Source organism: Drosophila biarmipes, chromosome X (assembly GCF_025231255.1).
Source record: "Drosophila biarmipes strain raj3 chromosome X, RU_DBia_V1.1, whole genome shotgun sequence".
Taxonomy (NCBI): Eukaryota; Metazoa; Arthropoda; class Insecta; order Diptera; family Drosophilidae; genus Drosophila; species Drosophila biarmipes.
The window spans coordinates 25,026,971-25,046,833 of NC_066611.1; the positions used below are offsets into that span (position 1 = coordinate 25,026,971).

General features: G+C 49.8%; 4 protein-coding genes across 7 annotated transcripts; 2 read left to right on the forward strand and 2 right to left on the reverse strand.

The window, feature by feature from the left end:
• Positions 1-873: 873 nt before the first annotated feature.
• Positions 874-8,958, reverse strand: LOC108027543 (protein tweety). Of its 3 annotated transcripts, none has more exons than XM_017098994.3 (8): positions 8,814-8,958; positions 6,452-6,760; positions 5,514-5,999; positions 4,688-5,451; positions 4,377-4,546; positions 3,546-3,557; positions 2,525-3,464; positions 874-1,739 (listed from the first exon to the last, which is right to left on the reverse strand). In XM_017098994.3, exons 2-8 carry the CDS (start codon positions 6,587-6,589, stop codon positions 1,319-1,321), a joined length of 2,931 nt encoding a protein of 976 aa, XP_016954483.1. In that variant the 5' UTR covers positions 6,590-6,760; positions 8,814-8,958; the 3' UTR covers positions 874-1,318. The 3 variants fall into 3 exon arrangements, with proteins under 3 accessions (XP_016954483.1, XP_016954482.1, XP_016954484.1); XM_017098993.3 differs by having other exon boundaries at positions 8,630-8,957; XM_017098995.3 differs by lacking the exon at positions 874-1,739 and having other exon boundaries at positions 3,378-3,557; positions 8,630-8,952.
• A 570-nt stretch (positions 8,959-9,528) lies between these two features.
• LOC108027546 (protein flightless-1) lies at positions 9,529-14,821 on the forward strand. Of its 2 annotated transcripts, XR_007763355.1 has the most exons (5): positions 9,529-9,719; positions 9,921-13,075; positions 13,320-13,470; positions 13,531-14,522; positions 14,585-14,821. XR_007763355.1 is itself a non-coding variant. In XM_017098999.3 (4 exons), exons 1-4 carry the CDS (start codon positions 9,666-9,668, stop codon positions 13,939-13,941), a joined length of 3,771 nt encoding a protein of 1,256 aa, XP_016954488.1. In that variant the 5' UTR covers positions 9,529-9,665; the 3' UTR covers positions 13,942-14,821. The 2 variants fall into 2 exon arrangements, 1 of the variants encoding a protein (XP_016954488.1); XM_017098999.3 differs by having other exon boundaries at positions 13,531-14,821.
• A 412-nt stretch (positions 14,822-15,233) lies between these two features.
• LOC108027583 (putative peptidyl-prolyl cis-trans isomerase dodo) lies at positions 15,234-16,255 on the forward strand. Its single transcript, XM_017099098.3, has 3 exons — positions 15,234-15,400; positions 15,470-15,817; positions 16,067-16,255. Exons 1-3 carry the CDS (start codon positions 15,343-15,345, stop codon positions 16,174-16,176), a joined length of 516 nt encoding a protein of 171 aa, XP_016954587.1. The 5' UTR covers positions 15,234-15,342; the 3' UTR covers positions 16,177-16,255.
• Positions 16,242-19,588, reverse strand: LOC108027584 (protein penguin). Its single transcript, XM_017099099.3, has 5 exons — positions 19,055-19,588; positions 17,795-18,497; positions 17,333-17,735; positions 16,777-17,252; positions 16,242-16,489 (listed from the first exon to the last, which is right to left on the reverse strand). Exons 1-5 carry the CDS (start codon positions 19,501-19,503, stop codon positions 16,304-16,306), a joined length of 2,217 nt encoding a protein of 738 aa, XP_016954588.1. The 5' UTR covers positions 19,504-19,588; the 3' UTR covers positions 16,242-16,303.
• Between the last annotated feature and the right edge of the window lie 275 nt (positions 19,589-19,863).

Genomic DNA, 19,863 nt, shown 5'->3' on the forward strand with positions numbered 1-19,863 from the left:
GCAGTACTTCGGGTCCTTGGGTGCTAGTCGCCCCTAACTATATACGTTTGGCATACTCGAGGTCATATCGGTTCGACTTTCTTACAACGTAAACTGAGGAATGGCTCTTCTGCGCCTTTGCCGGGCGCTCTACACACATTTATTTAGGAGTAGTAGGTATAAATGCAATCAGTCAGGAACTTAGGCCTTTGAAGGTGATGTTAGACGATGATAATTACTACAAAAAAACGTAAACCCCAATCTTGAGCATTACTTTTTAGGGCTTCTCGGAAGTTTGAAGGACTAGAGTTCGGGATATATCACATATTGAATCAATCTTAAAAGTGCATTTGTAGGAGCTACAAGAATTTAATAGAGTGTAATGGCTTCTAGAAGGAAGCGAGCTGAGAATCCATTTCGAAAGTCGCTTGAAAGTGTGCAAAAGGAGACTCTGGTGCCGCTTTCGCTTGGATGCGGCTCTCCTGCAACCCGGCCACGGGTGTAAGTCTCCGAAAACCACCTAAGAACCTGCCCCGCCCCTGCCCACCCATTCAGTGGCCCGCTGTCTACTTAAAATTGACTCCCGACCAGCGCCTAAAAATCTTTGCTAACGTTTCTGCTACAGTTCGATTCTGGAACTTATGGCTACGATCCGGATTCGGTTTTCATTACTTGGTGGTAGTTGGTTGTAGGCTCTGCGTCGGTCTTCGTTTCCAGTGCGGTATCGTTCGGTTTTCCCCTCCTCGGTTGCAGGGGTATACAGCTTATATGTTTCCGTAGATAATGTCGTATAATACAATAAGTTAGCCCCCGTAAAACTGTTTCTTTCTGACAATTTAGCGCATTAAAATTGGTAAAAATATGCTATTATCAAAAAGGAATAACCGTGTGTCCTAAATGGATATATATATCTATATATAAGTAATAGATCGCTGATATATGTTACATGTCCGTCCGTCTGTCTGTCGTCTGTGCGTGTCTAGTATCCGTGTGCTCACCTCCGCTGCATCCGCATCCTTCTGGTTGCCCGGATACGCGGATAGAGTCCAGTGTGCAGTATGTACAAAAGTCGAAAAGCAGGACTCCGGTCTAGGATACGATTTCGCTACGATACGTTAAATGCAACAAATCAAGAAGGAACACTCGTCGCTCCAGCACTCCATAGTCCCAGTACCCCGGTTCCGTCGGTTCCCACCGATAAACAGTATCTATCCTACATCCGAGTTGTGGGAAGACGCCCCGAACTCGAGTCCTGACCAATTCCTGTCTCGTTTTTGGTTTTTTGCCTGCCTTTTGCTGGTTTTCGTTCCCTTTTTCATCCTCTTCGGTCCCGTCCATCTTACAGCTCCGTCACCGCATAGTTGCTCTCGTCAGTTATCGCTGGCGGTGGCGGCGGCAGGTCATCGTCGTCGTCCACCGCTCCTCCGCCGCCGCCGGCCACGCCCCCACCGCCTCCGCCGTTGTGCAGGACCTTGCCATTGGCTGCCGCTCCTGGTCCAGCTCCTGGCCCCATTCGACCCTTGGTTGCCTCCGCTTGCGCCTCCAGCGGCGGCGGCGGCAGCGAGGTGTCCTCGTTGGCGTTGCCTCCTGATCCGCCTCCTCCACTGCCTCCTCCGTTCTGGAGGCCCGACGGCACTCCTCCGTTGGCCTCGCCCAGCGGCTGGGCGACGGGCGGTGGCGGCGAGGTGGGCGTTCCAATGCGTGGCGGCGGAATCGCCTTCATCTGCGGCGGCAACTTCATCGGCGGCCGCTGCAGGGTCCTAGACAAAGTTGGTGAGATCGTTAGAGCTATACCTCTATAAGGCTTGCTTATCGAATAATCGCAGTCTAAAGTCCAACAAGGGACTGCTTAGGAATGAACTTTGCCAAAGCATACTTAGCTACTTAACAGCAAATAAAAACAGGGGTAAAACAATATTTCGGATTAAATAGCTCAAAAGGATATTGCCAATTGTATCAATGCTATGAACTAAAATTACTGCACGAATTCTTGGACTATCAAACCAAAATGACAAGCGAAATAATATTTTAGATAGTTACACATATTAACATTTTGTTAAAAGTATAATTGTATCAATATAATATATCAAAAATACAGTATTCAGGTACTATACCACACTTAATTGGTTTTAAAAACTGAAACCACTTTCTAAACAGGCTACTGGTTAAGGAAATAAAAGTAACTTCTATGAAATGTATTATATTTTCATTTGCATGAGTGTTATAAACCAAAAGTTAAGTGGTAATGTAGGACCAAATCAAAAAAACAATTGCTATTAAGAGTTTCTAAATAGTTTTGGGTAAGAAACTAACAATTTCTCACGAACATGGACAACAATGTAGTGTAATATAGTACACAAAAATAGAAAATAGTTATATTATGTATGAGTTACTACGCAAGTTTGGCCATTTTTAAATTTAGTAAGTAGAATATTCGTGGAATTCGAGCTTTCGTGGATCGCACTCTAACCATGGCTAGCGCAGCCACGCCGGGAACTCGAGTTCCCCTGATTGGCACTCGGGTTAGGAGCCCCGCAACACCTACTTGGAGTAGTTTTGGTGGTGGGCCTGCTGGCGCTGCTCGTAGATGGACTCCACCTTGGGCTGCTCGGCGTCCTTGGGGATCTCCGGCAGCGGGCAGTTGAGTATCGATGGCTTGTACTTGGGGTCGAACTTGCCGCCCTGCCGCAAGGTGGAGCACTTGTAGATCTGCTTGTCCCGATCGTAAATGGCGCCGTCCATGGCCGTGCTGATGGGTATGACATCCGATTCGTTTTGCTGCAGCTGCTGCTGCTGGTGGTGTTGCTGCTGTTGCTGCTGATGCTGCTGGTGGTGTTGCTGGTGCTGCTGTTGCTGCTGTTGCTGCTGCAACTGCTGCTGGTGTTGCTGCGGCGACTTGAGCTGATGCAGCTGCTGCTGCTGCTGCGAGGGCGGCGGCGGCTGCTGCTGCTGCGGATGCAAGCTGGGCGGGTGCTGGTGCGCCGGTATCTGCGGACCACCCTGGCTGTTCTGCCGCCGCATCGTGGCCAGGTTGGATACATAGATGGAGCCCTGGCTGACGGCGACCAGCGGCTGGTATATGGAGTGCGGATTCCCATTGGCCGCCAGTTGGGGCGCCAAATGGGCCGGGATCTGCTGGTAGATCTGGCTCTGGCTCGGCCCCAAGTGGTGCGGGGCATGGTGGGCGGACGTGGTGTAGGTGCCATATTGCTGCGCCTGCTGCTGCTGCTGGTGGTAGATCGCGTGCTGGTGCTGCACTGCAGCGGCCACGGCGGCGGCGGAATGCGAGTGTGGGTGCTGGTGCGGATGGGGGTGCGGATGCTGGTGCGGATGATGGCAGTAGATTGGCTGGGGTCCTCCCAGTTGCTGCTGAGCCTGCTGTTGTTGCTGCTGTTGCTGCTGCTGTGCCTGCTGCTGTTGTTGGGCGGCCTGCGTGGTCGGCGGCATGTTGGCGGCGGCGTTTGCTGCTACTGCGACTGCTGCTGCTGCGGGGGGTGGCGACGGTTTTCAGTAAAAGTCATTCGCTTCCAATGTCTTGCATTGTTTGCTTAGGGTTGCATATTTACCATTATTGGGACCTACAAAAATGCACACACACACAACGATTAGCAATAGGCGCGGGTTGGGCGAAGGATGTGGAGTTGGATGCGGATGCGGATGCAGGATGCAGGATGTCGACGCATAAATGGTGGTGGCGGTGAAGATGGTCATGGTGGTTATATGGAGCGTTGGATGGGCGCGGGCGTTTGGCATGGAATGAGATTGTATAGAAGAAACGTACATAATGAGAGCGAAGTGAGCGGTATATTGGCAGCAAGAAGTAGCTGAACCGGTTACGAATCGGTTGGGTGTCGGTTATGCGTTTTCAAAATCGGCAAAGCCTTAAATATCCAACTATTTTTACGGTTATACCCGTTTCACAGAATTATGGTTAATTATAGTTCTACTGCAAACGCGATTTCCTTGCAAGTCCTGTTCAATTGCCAGCTCAATTTGGTCTCCGGGTTTTATACACATACGGGTACAAAGATTGATATAGATATGTAAACAAACACTGGGAGAGAAGGCGCCTTCTACAATTTCATGTTCATTTTCCAATTTAGTTGTTAATGAATATTTTATCTCTATATATAAAACGGTCGCTGCAGCACTCATCTTAAGTATTAAGACTTCTTGATTTGTTTAATTTGTAATTTGTTTTTTAATTTACTCAGGACAACCCTGAATCCCCATCAATTTTAACATATTTAAAAAAATTCCTTTAGTCCATTTTGGTACTGCATTGTACTCCCGCCTTTTCTCCCAGTGCAAAGTCAGATAGAGAAGTGGGCGTGTGGTTCGAGATTCGAGAGTCGAGATTTGACTCCCGGGAGTGGGTGGTGCGGGTGCCCACTTACCGGTCATGTGGGTGGGGCTGTGGTTGTGCGACGGCAGCCGGCCCAGCGTGTGTGTGCCCATGGCGCGCATGTTCTGCTGGATGTGGGCGTGGGCCATCATCTCGTGCTGCTGCCGCTTGCTGGGATGCTGGAGCGTGTGGGAGCCGCTGATCACTGGCGGGCTGAAGTGCCTGCAATGTCAGATATGGCGCAAGAGCAGAGGAAACAGAGAGCAGAGGGACGAGAGAGAACAGAGAGAGAGAGATCGAGAGAATGGAGGCGGGAATCGGGCGGCGGGACGGGTCGTCTATGGAGGATCTTCTAGAACATACCCATTATGGTTCCGCGGCAGCGTCCTGGCGGCGTTCATCATCTGCTGGTGATTCTGCGGTGCCGGATGCGAGATGTACGATGGCTCATCCACCTGGGCGTAGTCGTTCCGCTTCCGTATGTAGATCCACGTGTGCGAGTCTACCCACACCATGATGGTCAGCAAAATGGCCGCTATGAAGCTGGCTATCAGCATTAGGACCAGTCCCAGGAGTCCTCCCTCGCACAGGCCACGGGCGGCGGCCAGGAAATTGTGATGCACCGCCTTGCAGTCCACCAGGGCCGTCAGCTGGGTCAGCAATCTCTCGCTGCTGTTCAGATCTGCATTCACGGCACCCAGCTTTGGCTGCAGACCCGAGGATTTGAAGAGCACTAGTGATATCTTCATCACCGTGGCCATGGCACTGCGTGCATTGTTTAGCGAGTTCTGCGATTCCCTCAGCCGCTGCGTGAACGGGTTCGTGTGGCCCGGCTCGCATTGGGTGTAGTGCAGCAGGACGTTTGTGGGCAGGTCCCGGGGTGCCGTGGACACGAGGAAGTCCGCTGGCGAGATGCACAGGTCACCGACGGCCACCGAGGACGAGAGATACAGACCGGACATCAGCCAGGAACCGGTGACGGCTAACAGGCCGCAGACGCTGAATAAGATTAGGGCGCAGCGCGAGTGCCGGGCCACGCCCACCAGCAGCACGGCGCACAGGACAAGGAGCAGGGCCAGTGTGGCCACCGTGCCCGGCCAGCGGATCAGTTCCCATTGGTCGCCACGCTAATGGGGATTGCAAAGTGGTATTTGGTACTCATCATTTTTGGTCTACGACAAGGGCATACCGTGAGGAAGTGCGTCATGGAGATGCCCATCAGGGGTCGTCGGATATCGCTGGCCGCATTGGTGGCCAAAGTAACATTTCCCTGGACTATATTGAGCGACACAAAGAGCTTGGAGAGAGCCGTTTGATTCGACACCGGCTGATCGAAGATGTCCGCCAGTTCCACCAGCTGCGGCCTTATGCGATTCGTCAGCGTGTTCTCGAGGATGTGCGTCTGGTTGCGAATGGTGGTGACCAGGTTGTCCACTTTCCTGCCCGCCGTCAGCACCTCCAGCAGTCCGTTGTGCAGATCGTCGTTGCCATACAGTCCCAGTCCGATCGCCGCACAGCACATGACCGTCACAATGGACAGGGCCACCTTCAGGCTGGTGATCGAGTGGGCTGGCCGGGGCTTCCGGTCGCAGCAGCGGGTCATCAGATAGAAGAGCAGTCCCAGCAGCGACACGATCAGCAGGGCAGCCGGAACAGAGCCCAAGATGCCCAGGCTCTGTAGGAGGGATCGAGGAAAAGCAGTGGTTAAAAACAAGTCAACTAGGCGTATTTATTTTTGGTCTTTTAAAGGGTTTTTAATTTACCCATAGTGCAAGTTGTATTATATGTATTACCTTAGCAAGGTAAAGAAAAAACACGATTTAAAATAATACTGTTAGATTGTTTACAACAAATAACTACACTTCCTTAGTTCGAAGATTCATTGTCAAAATCTCTCGGTTTACAAAACACATCGGTAGGTTTTTCCACCTGTGCGGAGGAGAAATCGGACCTATGCCAATTTAAAGGTCAGTGCCAACAGAAGTCTCGTTATTGTTTAATATAATTTCGAGGCATCGGGCTATAAAATGTACTTTAAAACATGTATTGCAAGTTATAATAACTCCATGACTATCTCATTGTTTGAGAGATGGCTTACAAGTCGTTGGTTATACATAGTTCTCTCACCTCCAGGTAGATCTCATCGTTGGGCCGGAACGTGCTGTTGATCTTGTGGAACGTGATGTTGTAGTGGGGCAGGGCGTGGAGAAGCTTCGCTATCACCGGCACCTTGTACTGGTCCGTGAACTCGTGATAGTCGCCCATCCTAGCCTGCTGTCCAACGGCTGTCCCCCTTTGGAATCGGAATGTGTGCCTGCTCTTCCTGTCCTTTGTTGCTCCTGGCGATTTCCTTCCCTCGTTGCTGGCGTTTTCCTGCTACGTGCTCACGGGCCTGAGTTTTCTAACCTCTTGACACCGAATCCAAATTGCCGTGCACTGGAGGAGGGCGAAGGAAGTGGGTGGGGAGAAAGGATATTAAGTAACCAGAAGTGCACGTTTCCTAATTAACTTATATTTTCTGAGGCACCGAAGGCTTGGGTTGTTGCTTAACGTTCAAAAAGCTTGCAGCCCGATTCACTATCTTAAGGTTTCAGCATCTCAAAGTAATCTGTCCGGATTTTCTTTGGGTTTTTCGAAAACACTTTTAATCAATTCTAAAGCCACAGTGCTCTTTAGCAAGATTTTACTTGCGACAGATAAGGGTTTAACCTTTATACGCCTAGCTCTTCCAGCAGATTAGAGTTCTAACACTGTAAAATTGAATTAATTAGTTAGATGTGTGTTAGCAAACGCTAACTACGCTACTAGTTATAACAATAATAAACATTTTTTAAAAAACAAGCAAAAGGATAGCGTTCCATAAAACATGTAGCATACCTGATGGAGTCGCTTTTGAGCAGAACGATATATAGATAACTTTTCCCATAAAATAATGTTGATATGTTCAAAACAGATTAGAAGATACCAAAAATTTTGGTTTTGTTAGAAATACATGTGGGCGTGGCCAATTGTTGTTGATTAACATAAATATAATCAATGTATTCCATAAGAGTTCTCAAGCTGTTGCAGTCCTCAAGTTCTGCAGGTTAATTGGGCGGACCGACACAACTAATAATCAGTTTCAATATACTTTATAAGAAGTACGAACAGACACTCGTTATGCGATTTCCTATTCACGTGAAAGTGATTTTATTGACTTAAAGATTTGTATCGCTGCCATACTAGGCCTTGTATGTATAGGCGTTTATGGTTTTATTTTACAATTTCGATGCCGCACAAGCAGCACGCTGCAACCGCATACGCATACTTTTAAAAATGAACCCAAAACCCCTTAATGCGTTGACCACTTTATATGACCGATAGTTTATAAGCTCCCTTAAGTATGCAAAGGAAATCTTCTTTTCTTCTTCTTCCCCTTGCTCTGTAGGGATCTGCGATGGCGATTTTAACCCCACTTTTCGGCATACTCGAAATAACGGCTCCTGCATGTACACACACATACATACACATGTGGGCGTGCATGCGTGGGCATGGCCTTAATTGCTCAATAAGTAGGTTGCCCCCACACTTGCGGGCTCTTTTTAATTAAAAAACAAACTACTGGGATTGCCGGCCGATGCATTCGAGTGTATGTTCTACGTTAAAGAACTTAACGCCGCGAACGCAGGTGCCTTCTCATTTTGTTAACTGCTCCTAACTCCGGTTTTCACACGATTTGATTGAGGACGAACGATGCTGCCCAGCGCAATAGCAATTTTGTTCACTTGTCTTCCTCTTCCTGGTTCGTTTTGTCCAACAATGCAGCAACAACAACAACCGCGACAACGAGAAGGAGAGGGCTCAAAGAGGCGAGTGTGCGAGTAACGGCAACGCGGCTGCGCGTGCGTTTGTATATCTATTGATTAAAAGTTTGCTCTGGCTTTGCTTCGGCCTGCTCCTGCTGCTTCCTCTTCCTCTTCCTTATCCCTGTTCCTGTTGGCAGTTCTCTCGTAATTGCTGCGCCCACTTTCCGCTGCCCCGCCCCCTGCCCTCTCTTGCGACGCCCCCGCCCACACACACTGGCACACCAACGAAGTGCAAAATGCGTTTGCTACGCAACGACAAATGCTACAATAACACTCAGACACACACACACACAAGCGCACAGCGGGAGTAACGGCATAAATTAAATTCGCCAACTATTTGGCATTTAAACTAGTGACGAGGGAACGCCAAATAAAATCACTCCCTTTTTTCGGGGGTACACAATTTTCCACAACAAACAAAGCCCAAGGAAGTCACTCGGCAGAAATTTGAAATTATTACTTTTTGCTGCACTTTTTCGTCTTCAGTTGTCAGACTTTCGGCCTTTTCGCGTTAAATCGAGTACTATTTTTCGTATCCAGCACTTGCGATGCAATCAGGCTTGTAATGTTCGAATAAATTGAGAGATGTGATTTCTTGTTTTTGCAATTTCGGAGAAAACGCAACACAACACACGAGCAAGGACCTTTACATTCCGAAGACTGGGCAAAGTATGAAAATTTCGTGTCGTTCAATTTGGTCACACCCTCTAGATTATGCTGTTTTTTTCGCAGGACGAAAAGGACCTCCGAAAAAACCGAACCCCCAGCAGTGTGACCGGCTGCAACGGGACAAGATGCACTAAAAAGGACTGAACTTATTTCTTTTTACCTACAAATTTCTTTTCATATTGAGTTTAATTGTGAGAAAAAACTTAATATATTTCATTTTCAAATTTTCAATTGTTTCTGCTAATTATACGAAATGAAAGAGCTTGTATTCTGTTTGTTTGTATTTCAGAACTGACGTTTCTTTTATTCATGAATTAAATGCTTTTCCACTTTCAGTTAAATTTAAAAATCGAAAGTAGTTCGCCATAAACGGTCACACAGCTTTTAACAGTGAAGGCCAATCAGTTAGCAGACGTGCAAAAGAACCTTTTAAACAAACAAAACCCTTTTTGGTAGCACAAAAAACTGAGGCTTGAATATTTACATTTTTTTTAACATTACAAAGACCACAAAAGGCGTAATTCCCGTGAGCAAATGTTTAAACTGCAATGAGTCCACAACTATCGAAAGAGACGCGGGTGTGCCGCCTTTGATTTCCAACACTCCAGTGTTGGCAAATGCGATCAGTGTGACCAGGTCGGCGTGCTGCATACACAAGGGCGTCGCGCTGTCAAGCCGTTTGCATGGCCGAGTGGCGGACGGTCACCAGCTAGTCTTCTTCTTTTTTTAGTGCAAAAAAAAAACAAAATAAAGAAGAAGAAACGAAAAACAGGGCCAGCAGCTTGAGCCCGAAATATATAACAAATATAACATTTTATGTGGTCAAAATGAGCGTGCTGCCGTTCGTGCGCGGTGTGGACTTTACGAAAAATGATTTCAGCGTAAGTACAGCAAACATAATCCGCCCGCAGTGTTGTTGTGTTTTCGGAGAGGGGGAACGGGTTCGGGTTCTAAAAAAAAGAAGAAAAAAGCAAAAAAACAGGTCACCGAAAAGCACACACACGAAAACACAAAAAACCTGGGGCATTAGTCATAACTCCGGTGCCAGAGATAATCCTGAAACATGATCGATTCGATTGTAGGCAACATTCCCCAGCTCCATGCGACAGATGTCGCGGGTGCAGTGGCTCACACTGGATCGCACGCAGCTGGCGGAGATTCCCGAGGAACTGGGTCATCTGCAGAAGCTGGAGCACCTGTCGCTGAACCACAACCGCCTGGAGAAGATCTTCGGCGAGCTGACGGAGCTGACCTGCCTGCGTTCCCTCGACCTGCGGCACAACAAGCTGAAGAACAGCGGCATTCCGCCGGAACTGTTCCACCTGGAGGAGCTGACCACCCTCGACCTGTCGCACAACAAGCTGAAGGAGGTGCCCGAGGGCCTGGAGCGGGCCAAGAACCTGATCGTGCTCAACCTGAGCAACAATCAGATTGAGACCATACCCACGCCGCTGTTCATCCATCTCACGGATCTGCTCTTTCTGGATCTGTCGCACAATCGTCTGGAGACATTGCCACCGCAGACGCGACGTCTGATCAACCTGAAAACGCTCGACCTTTCGCACAATCCGCTCGAACTGTTCCAACTGCGCCAGCTGCCCTCGCTGCAGAGCCTGGAGGTCCTAAAGATGAGCGGCACGCAGCGCACGCTCCTCAACTTTCCCACCAGCCTGGACAGCCTGGCCAATCTCTGCGAGCTGGACCTATCGCACAATTCGCTGCCCAAGCTGCCCGACTGCGTGTACAATGTGGTCACTTTGGTGCGACTGAATCTGAGCGACAACGAGCTCAGCGAGCTGAGTGCCGGCGTGGAGCTGTGGCAGCGCCTGGAGTCGCTCAATCTATCGCGGAATCAACTGGTGGCCCTGCCCGCCGCCCTCTGCAAACTGCCCAAGCTGCGGCGATTGCTGGTTAACGACAATAAGCTGAATTTCGAGGGCATACCCTCGGGCATTGGCAAACTGGGTGCTCTGGAGGTCTTTTCGGCGGCCAACAATCTGCTGGAAATGGTGCCCGAGGGCCTCTGCCGATGCGGTGCTCTGAAACAGCTCAACCTGAGCTGTAACCGGCTGATAACCCTGCCGGATGCCATTCACCTGCTCGAGGGATTGGATCAACTGGACTTGCGCAACAATCCGGACCTAGTGATGCCCCCCAAGCCAAGTGAGGCGAGTAAAGCCACCAGCCTGGAGTTCTACAACATAGATTTTAGTTTGCAAACCCAGCTGCGTTTGGCTGGCGCTGCCGTGCCCCCATCAATGCCATCGTCGGCCACGCCCAAGGATTCGACGGCAAGGAAGATCCGCTTGAGGCGCGGTCCGCGCAGCGAGGGCGATCAGGATGCTGCCAAGGTGCTTAAGGGCATGAAGGATGTGGCCAAAGACAAGGACAACGAGGCGGGTGCTCTGCCCGAGGACGGCAAGCCAGAGTCCCTAAAGCCGAAAAGGTGGGACGAGTCGCTGGAGAAGCCGCAACTGGACTACTCCAAGTTCTTCGAGAAGGACGATGGCCAGCTGCCGGGCCTGACCATCTGGGAGATCGAGAACTTCCTGCCCAACAAAATTGAGGAGGTGGTGCATGGAAAATTCTACGAGGGAGATTGCTACATAGTCCTCAAGACCAAGTTCGACGATCTGGGCCTGCTCGATTGGGAGATATACTTTTGGATCGGCAACGAAGCCACTCTGGATAAACGTGCCTGCGCTGCCATTCATGCAGTGAACCTGAGAAACTTTCTGGGCGCGCGTTGTCGCACAATTCGCGAGGAGCAGGGCGACGAGTCCGAAGAGTTTCTGGCCCTATTCGAAACGGAAGTCATCTACATCGAAGGCGGGCGGACGGCCACTGGTTTCTATACCATAGAGGAGATGATACATATCACCAGGTTGTATTTGGTGCATGCCTATGGCGCCACTATTCATCTGGAGCCTGTGGCTCCTTTGGTCACTTCCCTGGATCCCCGGCACGCCTTCGTCCTGGACTTGGGCAGCCACATTTATATTTGGCTGGGCGAGAGATCAAAGAACACGCTGAACTCCAAGGCCAGACTAATGGCGGAAAAGATTAGCAAAACGGAGCGGAAAAACAAATGTGAGATCCAGCTGGAGCGGCAGGGCGAAGAGAGTCCGGAGTTCTGGCAGGGACTCGACATGACGCCGGAGGAGGGAGCCGCCGCTGAGCCGCCGAAGGAGCACGTTCCAGAGGACTATCAGCCGGTGCAGCCCCGCCTCTACCAGGTGCAACTGGGCATGGGGTATCTGGAGCTGCCGCAAGTGGAGTTACCTGAGCAGAAGCTCTGCCATACCCTGCTGAACAGCAAACACGTCTATATACTCGATTGCTACACAGATCTGTTCGTTTGGTTTGGCAAGAAGTCGACGAGATTGGTCCGAGCGGCCGCCGTCAAGTTGAGCCGGGAGCTCTTCAACATGATGGATCGCCCGGACTATGCGCTGGTGATGCGTGTGCCCGAGGGCAATGAAATGCAGATCTTCCGCACCAAATTCGCTGGCTGGGACGAGGTTATGGCCGTGGACTTCACACGGACAGCCAAGTCGGTGGCCAAGACGGGGGCAAATCTCACACAATGGGCCCGGCAGCAGGAGACGCGCACGGACCTGGCCGCCTTGTTCATGCCCCGGCAGTCGGCCATGCCCCTGGCAGAGGCGGAACAGCTGGAGGAGGAGTGGAACTACGACCTGGAGATGATGGAGGCCTTTGTGCTGGAGAACAAGAAGTTTGTCCGGCTGCCGGAGGAGGAGTTGGGTCGATTCTACACCGGCGAATGCTACGTGTTCCTGTGCCGCTATTGCATACCCATTGAGGAGCCGGAAAATGGCCCTGAAGACGGCGCCAACCCAGCCGCAGATGACAGCAAGTCCAGCGCCAACAATCAGCCAGAGGATGAGATCCAGTGCGTCGTCTACTTCTGGCAGGGACGCAATGCCGGCAACATGGGCTGGCTCACGTTTACCTTCACGCTGCAGAAGAAATTCAAGGCTATGTTCGGCGAGGAACTGGAGGTGGTGCGGATTTTCCAGCAGCAGGAGAACCTCAAGTTCATGTCGCACTTCAAGCGCAAGTTTATCATCCACACCGGCAAGCGGAAGGACAAGGCGCTCACGCCGAAGGGCAAGTCGCCCGTGGAGTTCTTCCACCTCCGATCGAACGGCGGTGCCTTGACCACGCGCCTTATCCAAATCAATCCGGATGCAGTGCATCTCAACTCGGCCTTCTGGTGAGTATGGCTGGGCTTTAAGTTCTCTTGAGTCTTGTTAACTTCGGAAATACCAGCCCACGGAACCCACTTTCTTGCCTTATCATAACTTTGAAATTCCTAAAGGCTTTAGAGATATGTATGTCATAGTACTTTGTTAAAAGATAGACAAAACTAAACATTGTATGTGGGAGCACCTTGAGTCATTTGTTGCAGTATATGTATTCGTTGGCTTATGAAATATTTGCTATTATTCTCATTTCAGCTATATTCTCCATGTGCCATTTGAAACGGAGGACGACTCGCAGTCGGGGATTGTCTATGTCTGGATAGGCAGCAAAGCCTGCAACGAGGAGGCCAAGCTGGTCCAGGATATTGCCGAGCAGATGTTCAACTCACCCTGGGTTAGTCTGCAGGTAGGTGTTTGCTCAACAAGTGAGATCTTCTTTGACCACTTACCAAACCCTCTTTCACAGATTCTCAACGAGGGCGACGAGCCGGAGAACTTCTTCTGGGTGGCGCTGGGCGGGCGCAAGCCCTACGACACGGACGCGGAGTACATGGACTACACGCGGCTGTTCCGGTGCTCCAACGAGCGCGGCTACTACACGGTGGCCGAGAAGTGCGCCGACTTTTGCCAGGACGATCTCGCCGACGACGACATAATGATCCTGGACAACGGCGAGCACGTCTTCCTGTGGATGGGGCCGCGCTGCAGCGAGGTGGAGGTGAAGCTGGCCTACAAGTCCGCCCAGGTGTACATCCAGCACATGCGGATCAAGCAGCCGGAGAGGCCGAGGAAGCTCTTCCTCACTATGAAGAACAAGGAGTCCCGCCGGTTTACCAAGTGCTTCCACGGCTGGAGCGCCTTCAAGGTGTATTTATAATTTTAGGCAACTGAGGGAGCATTGTCGAGGGGTTCTTTAATGTGTTTTTAATTCATGCACAGCCCTTGTGGCGTGAGCGCAGTTTCTTAAATCAAAAAGACCGACTTCAAGGTGTACTTGTAACTTTTATAACTTAAAGAAGGCGCCTTTAAGGCTCCAGGTTCATTTGTATAATTTTAAAAAGCGCCTAAGAGTGTGTCCTGTGCACTGTGCACTGCATTTTATAGGAGCTAACGAAACGCCTTGCGGGTGTGCATTTATTACTAAGAACTTAAGGAAGCGCCTTTTAGATGCTATTTTAGTTTTGTAAAATAGATGAAAGCACCTCAGAGGTGTTCACTTAGTTTTAACACGTTAGAGGGCCCTCCGAGGTGTAGGTTTATTTTAAAGAATTGAATTGGACATCTGGTGGGTGGCTCGCGGGGAAGGGGTTGGGCAGCTGCCGTGACAGAGCAGCTGCCCACAACACATGACAAAGCAAAGCCGTATCGAAAGGGACGCAACGCAAGCGACAAAAAACGAACAGAATCATAATGTTTAAGCATGAACAAAGCAAAATACCCATCAGATCGCAGGAACATGTTTGTACTTTTATAAAATGTATTTAATTGTTTTGTATAATTAATTTAATTTTTTTTACTAGCTCACTTGCTCCCGCCCTTAACTAATTAGCTAACAACTCCAACAACGCCAAGTATTCGCCCACTCCTTACGAGAAAACCTTATAATATATATAATGCAAATATATATATGCCTACAAATACGCAATATTTATATACGCTGAGCTGAGAGGATTGCTATTACTCCTTGTGCTAGTCCTTTTAAAATGTTAACCTACTTAAAGCTAGCCTGTAATAAAATCGGAAAACACTAAAACTAATTGTACAAATGACACGTATTTATTTTATTTTTATTAATCCCCCGAATAAACATCTAGAAAAATTGCAGTTCGATCGTGTTTCAGGTTGCAGAACATGTTGTTAATGATTTACTAGCGGGCAATAAATTGCATCTAATGTTACTTTAATAAATTTATAAATCAGAATTTAAAACTCAAAGTGATGAAACCGAATGGCAAACATAGGAAATATATGTGAACATTAGGTAATATTTTTTTGGCGATTTTACACATTTCAAAAATTGCGCTAACATGTATATACACAATAGTTTTTTATCATGTATCCGTTTAGCCAGTGCACACACCCCAAATAGTGGAGACACCTTGCCATGTTGGTCTCATTGCCTATCGATAGTCATGGTCTGTTTTTGGTATTTTGAAAATACCGAAAAACTGAGCGCGAGCGATGCCAACAATCGGTGACTCTGCTCCTCTCATCTCCAGCGGAACAATTAAATATTTGCAGTTTTATTGTGAAGTTTGTAAAATAAAGCCAGACCAGCATGCCAGACGCCGAACAATTGCCCGAGGGCTGGGAGAAGCGCACTAGCCGCTACACAGGTAAGCACGCAGCGAAACCGCGACTCGGCTCGCACCAGCAGGCCACGCTAAAATGTCGGCGCTTTGCAGGACTGAGCTATTACCTCAATGTGCACACCAAGGAGTCGCAGTGGGACCTGCCCACGGAGCCGGCCAAGAAGAGCGGCGGCGGCGGGTCCGGCTCCGCCTCCGCAGCCGGGGGAGATGCCCCCGACGAGGTGCAGTGCCTGCATCTGCTGGTGAAGCACAAGGGCAGCCGGCGCCCCAGCTCGTGGCGCGAGGCGAACATCACCCGCACCAAGGAGGAGGCTCAGCTGCTGCTGGAGGTCTACCGCAACAAGATCGTCAACCAGGAGGCCACCTTTGATGAGCTGGCCCGCTCCTATTCGGACTGCAGTTCCGCCAAGAGGGGCGGCGACCTCGGAAAGTTCGGCAGAGGTAAGGCCTGGGCGTTGCAATAGCTCCCACGAGCTCTGCGTAGTGCTCTCTAGGATCTGTTTAACATGCAGTTGAAGGCATTTTCGATTTACAATTTTGCTCTCTTGAAAACACTCCATCTTGAATCCAGAGAATTATCCTTCGCAAAATGGCGTATTTTCTGAATAACTCTGTTATGTTCTAGTTTATAATCGCTTTTTTGTAGACCCTTATAAACATACATTTCAACCTGCATTTATTCCACCACAGGCCAGATGCAGGCTTCGTTCGAGGAGGCCGCCTTCAAGCTGAACGTCGGCCAGCTGTCGGGCATCGTCGACAGCGATTCCGGCCTGCACATCATCCTGCGCAAGGCCTAGACCAATCGACCCCTCGACCACCGACTCCACAACGCGTCTCTTCACATGAATAAAACGGATTTACAGTCATTTCAATATAGATTTATGTATTTTAAAGTGTTAGGTTTGTCTAAGCTAAAAGGGGTTTTCATTTGCCAATGTTCAGCTTGGCGGCCAGCAGTTTGGCACCGAGCGTCTTCTGTTGCACGAGCGTATGGCTCAGGCTCTTCTCCGCCGCGATGGCCTTCTTGCAGTCCTCCAGCAGCGCGGGACTCTCCTCCACCAGCTTCAGCAGGACGAAGCAGGAGCGGTTCACGCCCAGCCAGACTTTGAGCTGAAAGGGGAATCGAAGGTAGAGTTAGGGAACAGAAGCTTGGGCGACCACTTATTTATAAATAATATAATTGAACAATTTTTTAAATAAAGAAGTACTCGGATTTATCAAAGCGCATTCTAAAGCACTGATCGATTTAGCACACATACGATGCGATCTTTATAATAGCAATGTTATCATGTCCTTGAACAATAAACAAAACTACTTGAACGCCATCAGTGTGCTCCTTTTTCTCAGGATTGAAGGATGTAAGGAGAGAGTTGGTCATGTGAAATTAAAGAACATACCACGTCGGTGGACAGGCTTTGCAGGAGCTTTTGGCTGAAGGGATGGCCCTCGCGTTTGCCGTCGTTCTTGAGGATTTTCTTCAGTACAATGTGCATGCCCGCCTCTTCGATCCCGGTGACCAGAGGAGCCGCTGGCTCTTCCGCCTTTGCCTTCGATTTTTTGGCCTCCTTTTTGGTCTTTTTCAACTTGGGCTCGGCCTCATCCTCTTCACCTGTCTGCGACTCCTTCCCGCCATCTTCTGCGTCCCCATCCCCGTCTTCATCTCCTTCGTCACTGCTGCTGCTGCTACTGCTGTCGGCATTCAGCAGCTTCCTGCGCTGTTTGGTGGCCTCGGCTATGATGGCCTCCACGTCGTTGTGTGGCTTCTTCTTGTCCTGCGGCACGGGCCCAGCGGCATCGGCTGAAATGCGCCAATCGGGCTGGGCAATCACTTGGGCGAGGGCTGCAGCCGCCTTCTCATAGGATTCGCCTTGAACTGAAGGGCAGATAAATGGAGAAGCAAGCGATTTGAACGCGTTCCTCATTTTTGTTCGCGAAGAAGTTGTGCGCACTCACTGTGGTTAAGAATGTCGGCGGTGACCAGGCCAATGTGGCTGTTGGACAGCCAGAAGTCCGCCTCCTCGGCGATGGCCTGTGCAATGGGCGCCTCAATCTGCTCGAAGATCTCCTTGCGTCGCAGCTCCTTCTCCTTTTTGCCAAAGGCCAGGCCCTCGTCCACCACGCGAATGAACTCCGGATGGAAGCATGTGGTGTCGCCCGGGGCCACCAGCCATTGGACTACCCGTCGTCCATACTGGTTGCCCACCAGCGTCTTTAGATCGCCGTGCAGGTGGTCATAGATGGCCTTCTTGGTGGCCTTGGTGTCGTCCAGGGAGTTTAGCAGCGAAATGAGGAAGACGTGGCCGTGTTCGTGGGTGGCGATCTTCAGCAGGTGCTCCTTGATGTTCTTGATAATGGCCTGTGGAGTGGAGTGCCAACATTATAACCAACATTTCTTTTAAAACATCTCATACTCACTCTCCGGTTCTTGGGCGTGGACTTGTAGAAGCATATGACGCCCGCTTCGCTGCCCTCCTTGGTGGACAGCATGTGGGGCACCAGGGCCGCAAACGCAGTGACCGTCTCTTCCAGCTTCTCCTCATCCTCGTCGCAGGCGCGCAGGTATTCCAGCATAACGGCGTGCACCAACGAGCTATCCACCAGCTGCTTGTTGGCTACATGGTCCAGATTTGCCTTCACCGAGCCCAGGATGGAGGCCTTCATGTTCGTGGCCTCCTTGTAGGTGTCGCTCAGCGTCTTGACATTCGAATCCTTGGCCTTTTGGTACAGATCGCCGTAGAACTCCTGCCGCATGTGGATGCGCTGCTGAGGCGTGGCACTCTGGTACATCGTGTCCAGCAGTCCGCTGGCAATGCTGTGTCCGGCCAAGCGGACAATGTGGCCGTACAGGCTGTCCACCAGCTTCGACTTGGTGGCCGGGGAGCCATATTTGAGCATCCGCTGGACGCAGAACTGGGCGTACTTCGACTGGCACATGATCACGGTGAAGGGCAGTAGCTGCTCGGAGATCTCGGCACGCAGGGCCGGCGAGGCGTACTTCAGCATGCACTGGAGGACGCGGGCGGTGTCGTGGGCCTTGACCACCTTCGAGATGGTGTCGCCCACGTTGAGCACCTTGTATATCTGCTCCACCAGCTTGTCCTTGTTCTCCGTTTTGCGGCTGCATGATGAAATGGTGTTAGTAATCTTAATAAATGTTTTCATAGTTCAAAGAAAGGGGCTATAACTATTGTGCATGTAAAAACTATCATTATTTAAAAATTATTATCAGAAATTAAAATGGTTTTCAGAAGCGAGCTTTAAGATTATCAAATGTAGCAGCTAAATGCAAGGGATATATAAATGACCTTTGTTAATGTGGCATATGTGTATTGATATTAGTAAACAATTGGCATAACTTTTTGAATTCTAAATATAGATGTATTAACATAGAGGTGAAGTTGTTCCTTAACAAGGAAGTAACTCTCATTTTGGAATGAGTTGACCATCGTCATATGAATCTTAGTACAGATCCCTAAATTAGTTCCTGATATATGCTATTTTGTAGACTTATATGTCTAACTGTTTTTGCTGCCAGGTGAGCTTTCCACTTCAAAGGTTATTTACGAATATGGAATACATTGTTGGCCTAACTATGTTGGGCGGGCAAACGAAGCTGGGTGGAAATGGGAATGGTGATTTAAATGGCCCTGGTGTTTGTTCTTCGGGGAACCTCACCATCGCAGCTTCTCGTAGATCTGCTTGGCCTCCTTGGTGATCTCGTAGGTGTCCTTCGAGCTCTTGCGCTTCAGCTTGAGGTCCTTCTTCTCCTGCTTGAACTTGTTCCAGTCCTGTTTCTCGCCCTCCGGCGGCGCCTGTGGCTGAGCCTGTGGTTTTCCACGGAACTTGTTGCCCTCGGCGAACTTGTTGCCGCCGCCGCCAAACTTCTTGGCGCCGTCTGTCCCGGACTTGTCGAACTTCTTGAAACCCCCAGATCCGGACTTGTCGAACTTCCTAGGACCTCCTGCACCCGGTTTGTCGAACTTTTTGCCCGGCCCTCCGCCGGATTTGTCGAATTTCCTGGCACCACCAGCTCCGCCGGGCTTGAATTTCTGTCCATTGGCGGGCTTGCCCGGCGTGGTCGTTTTGGCCACCTTGGCAGGTCCTTTCGGCTCCGAACTGACCATGCTTTCTGCGTTTATTTCGGCACTTAAACTATTAGCAAATGTTGTTGCCACAAAAAAATACACGTGCAGACGCAGAGTGACCAGAGCGCACACATATACCACGATTTGCGTAAATAATACCGAAGTCAGTATTTTCGTTTGGACTACAGTAAGCCCTAATCGGGTATTGCAGCAGGAACGGTGGTTTTGTGGAACATGCCGGTTTTAATTTTGTAATATTTTGCTAAAACGAATGCCTAATGCGAAAAGAACAAAGAAACGATTTCACAGAAGGGGTTTAACAAAATCTCTGGCCTACAAAAATGGATAAAATATGGTTTTACAAAAATTGCACGTCCGGTTCCTAGAGTTAGCACTTGG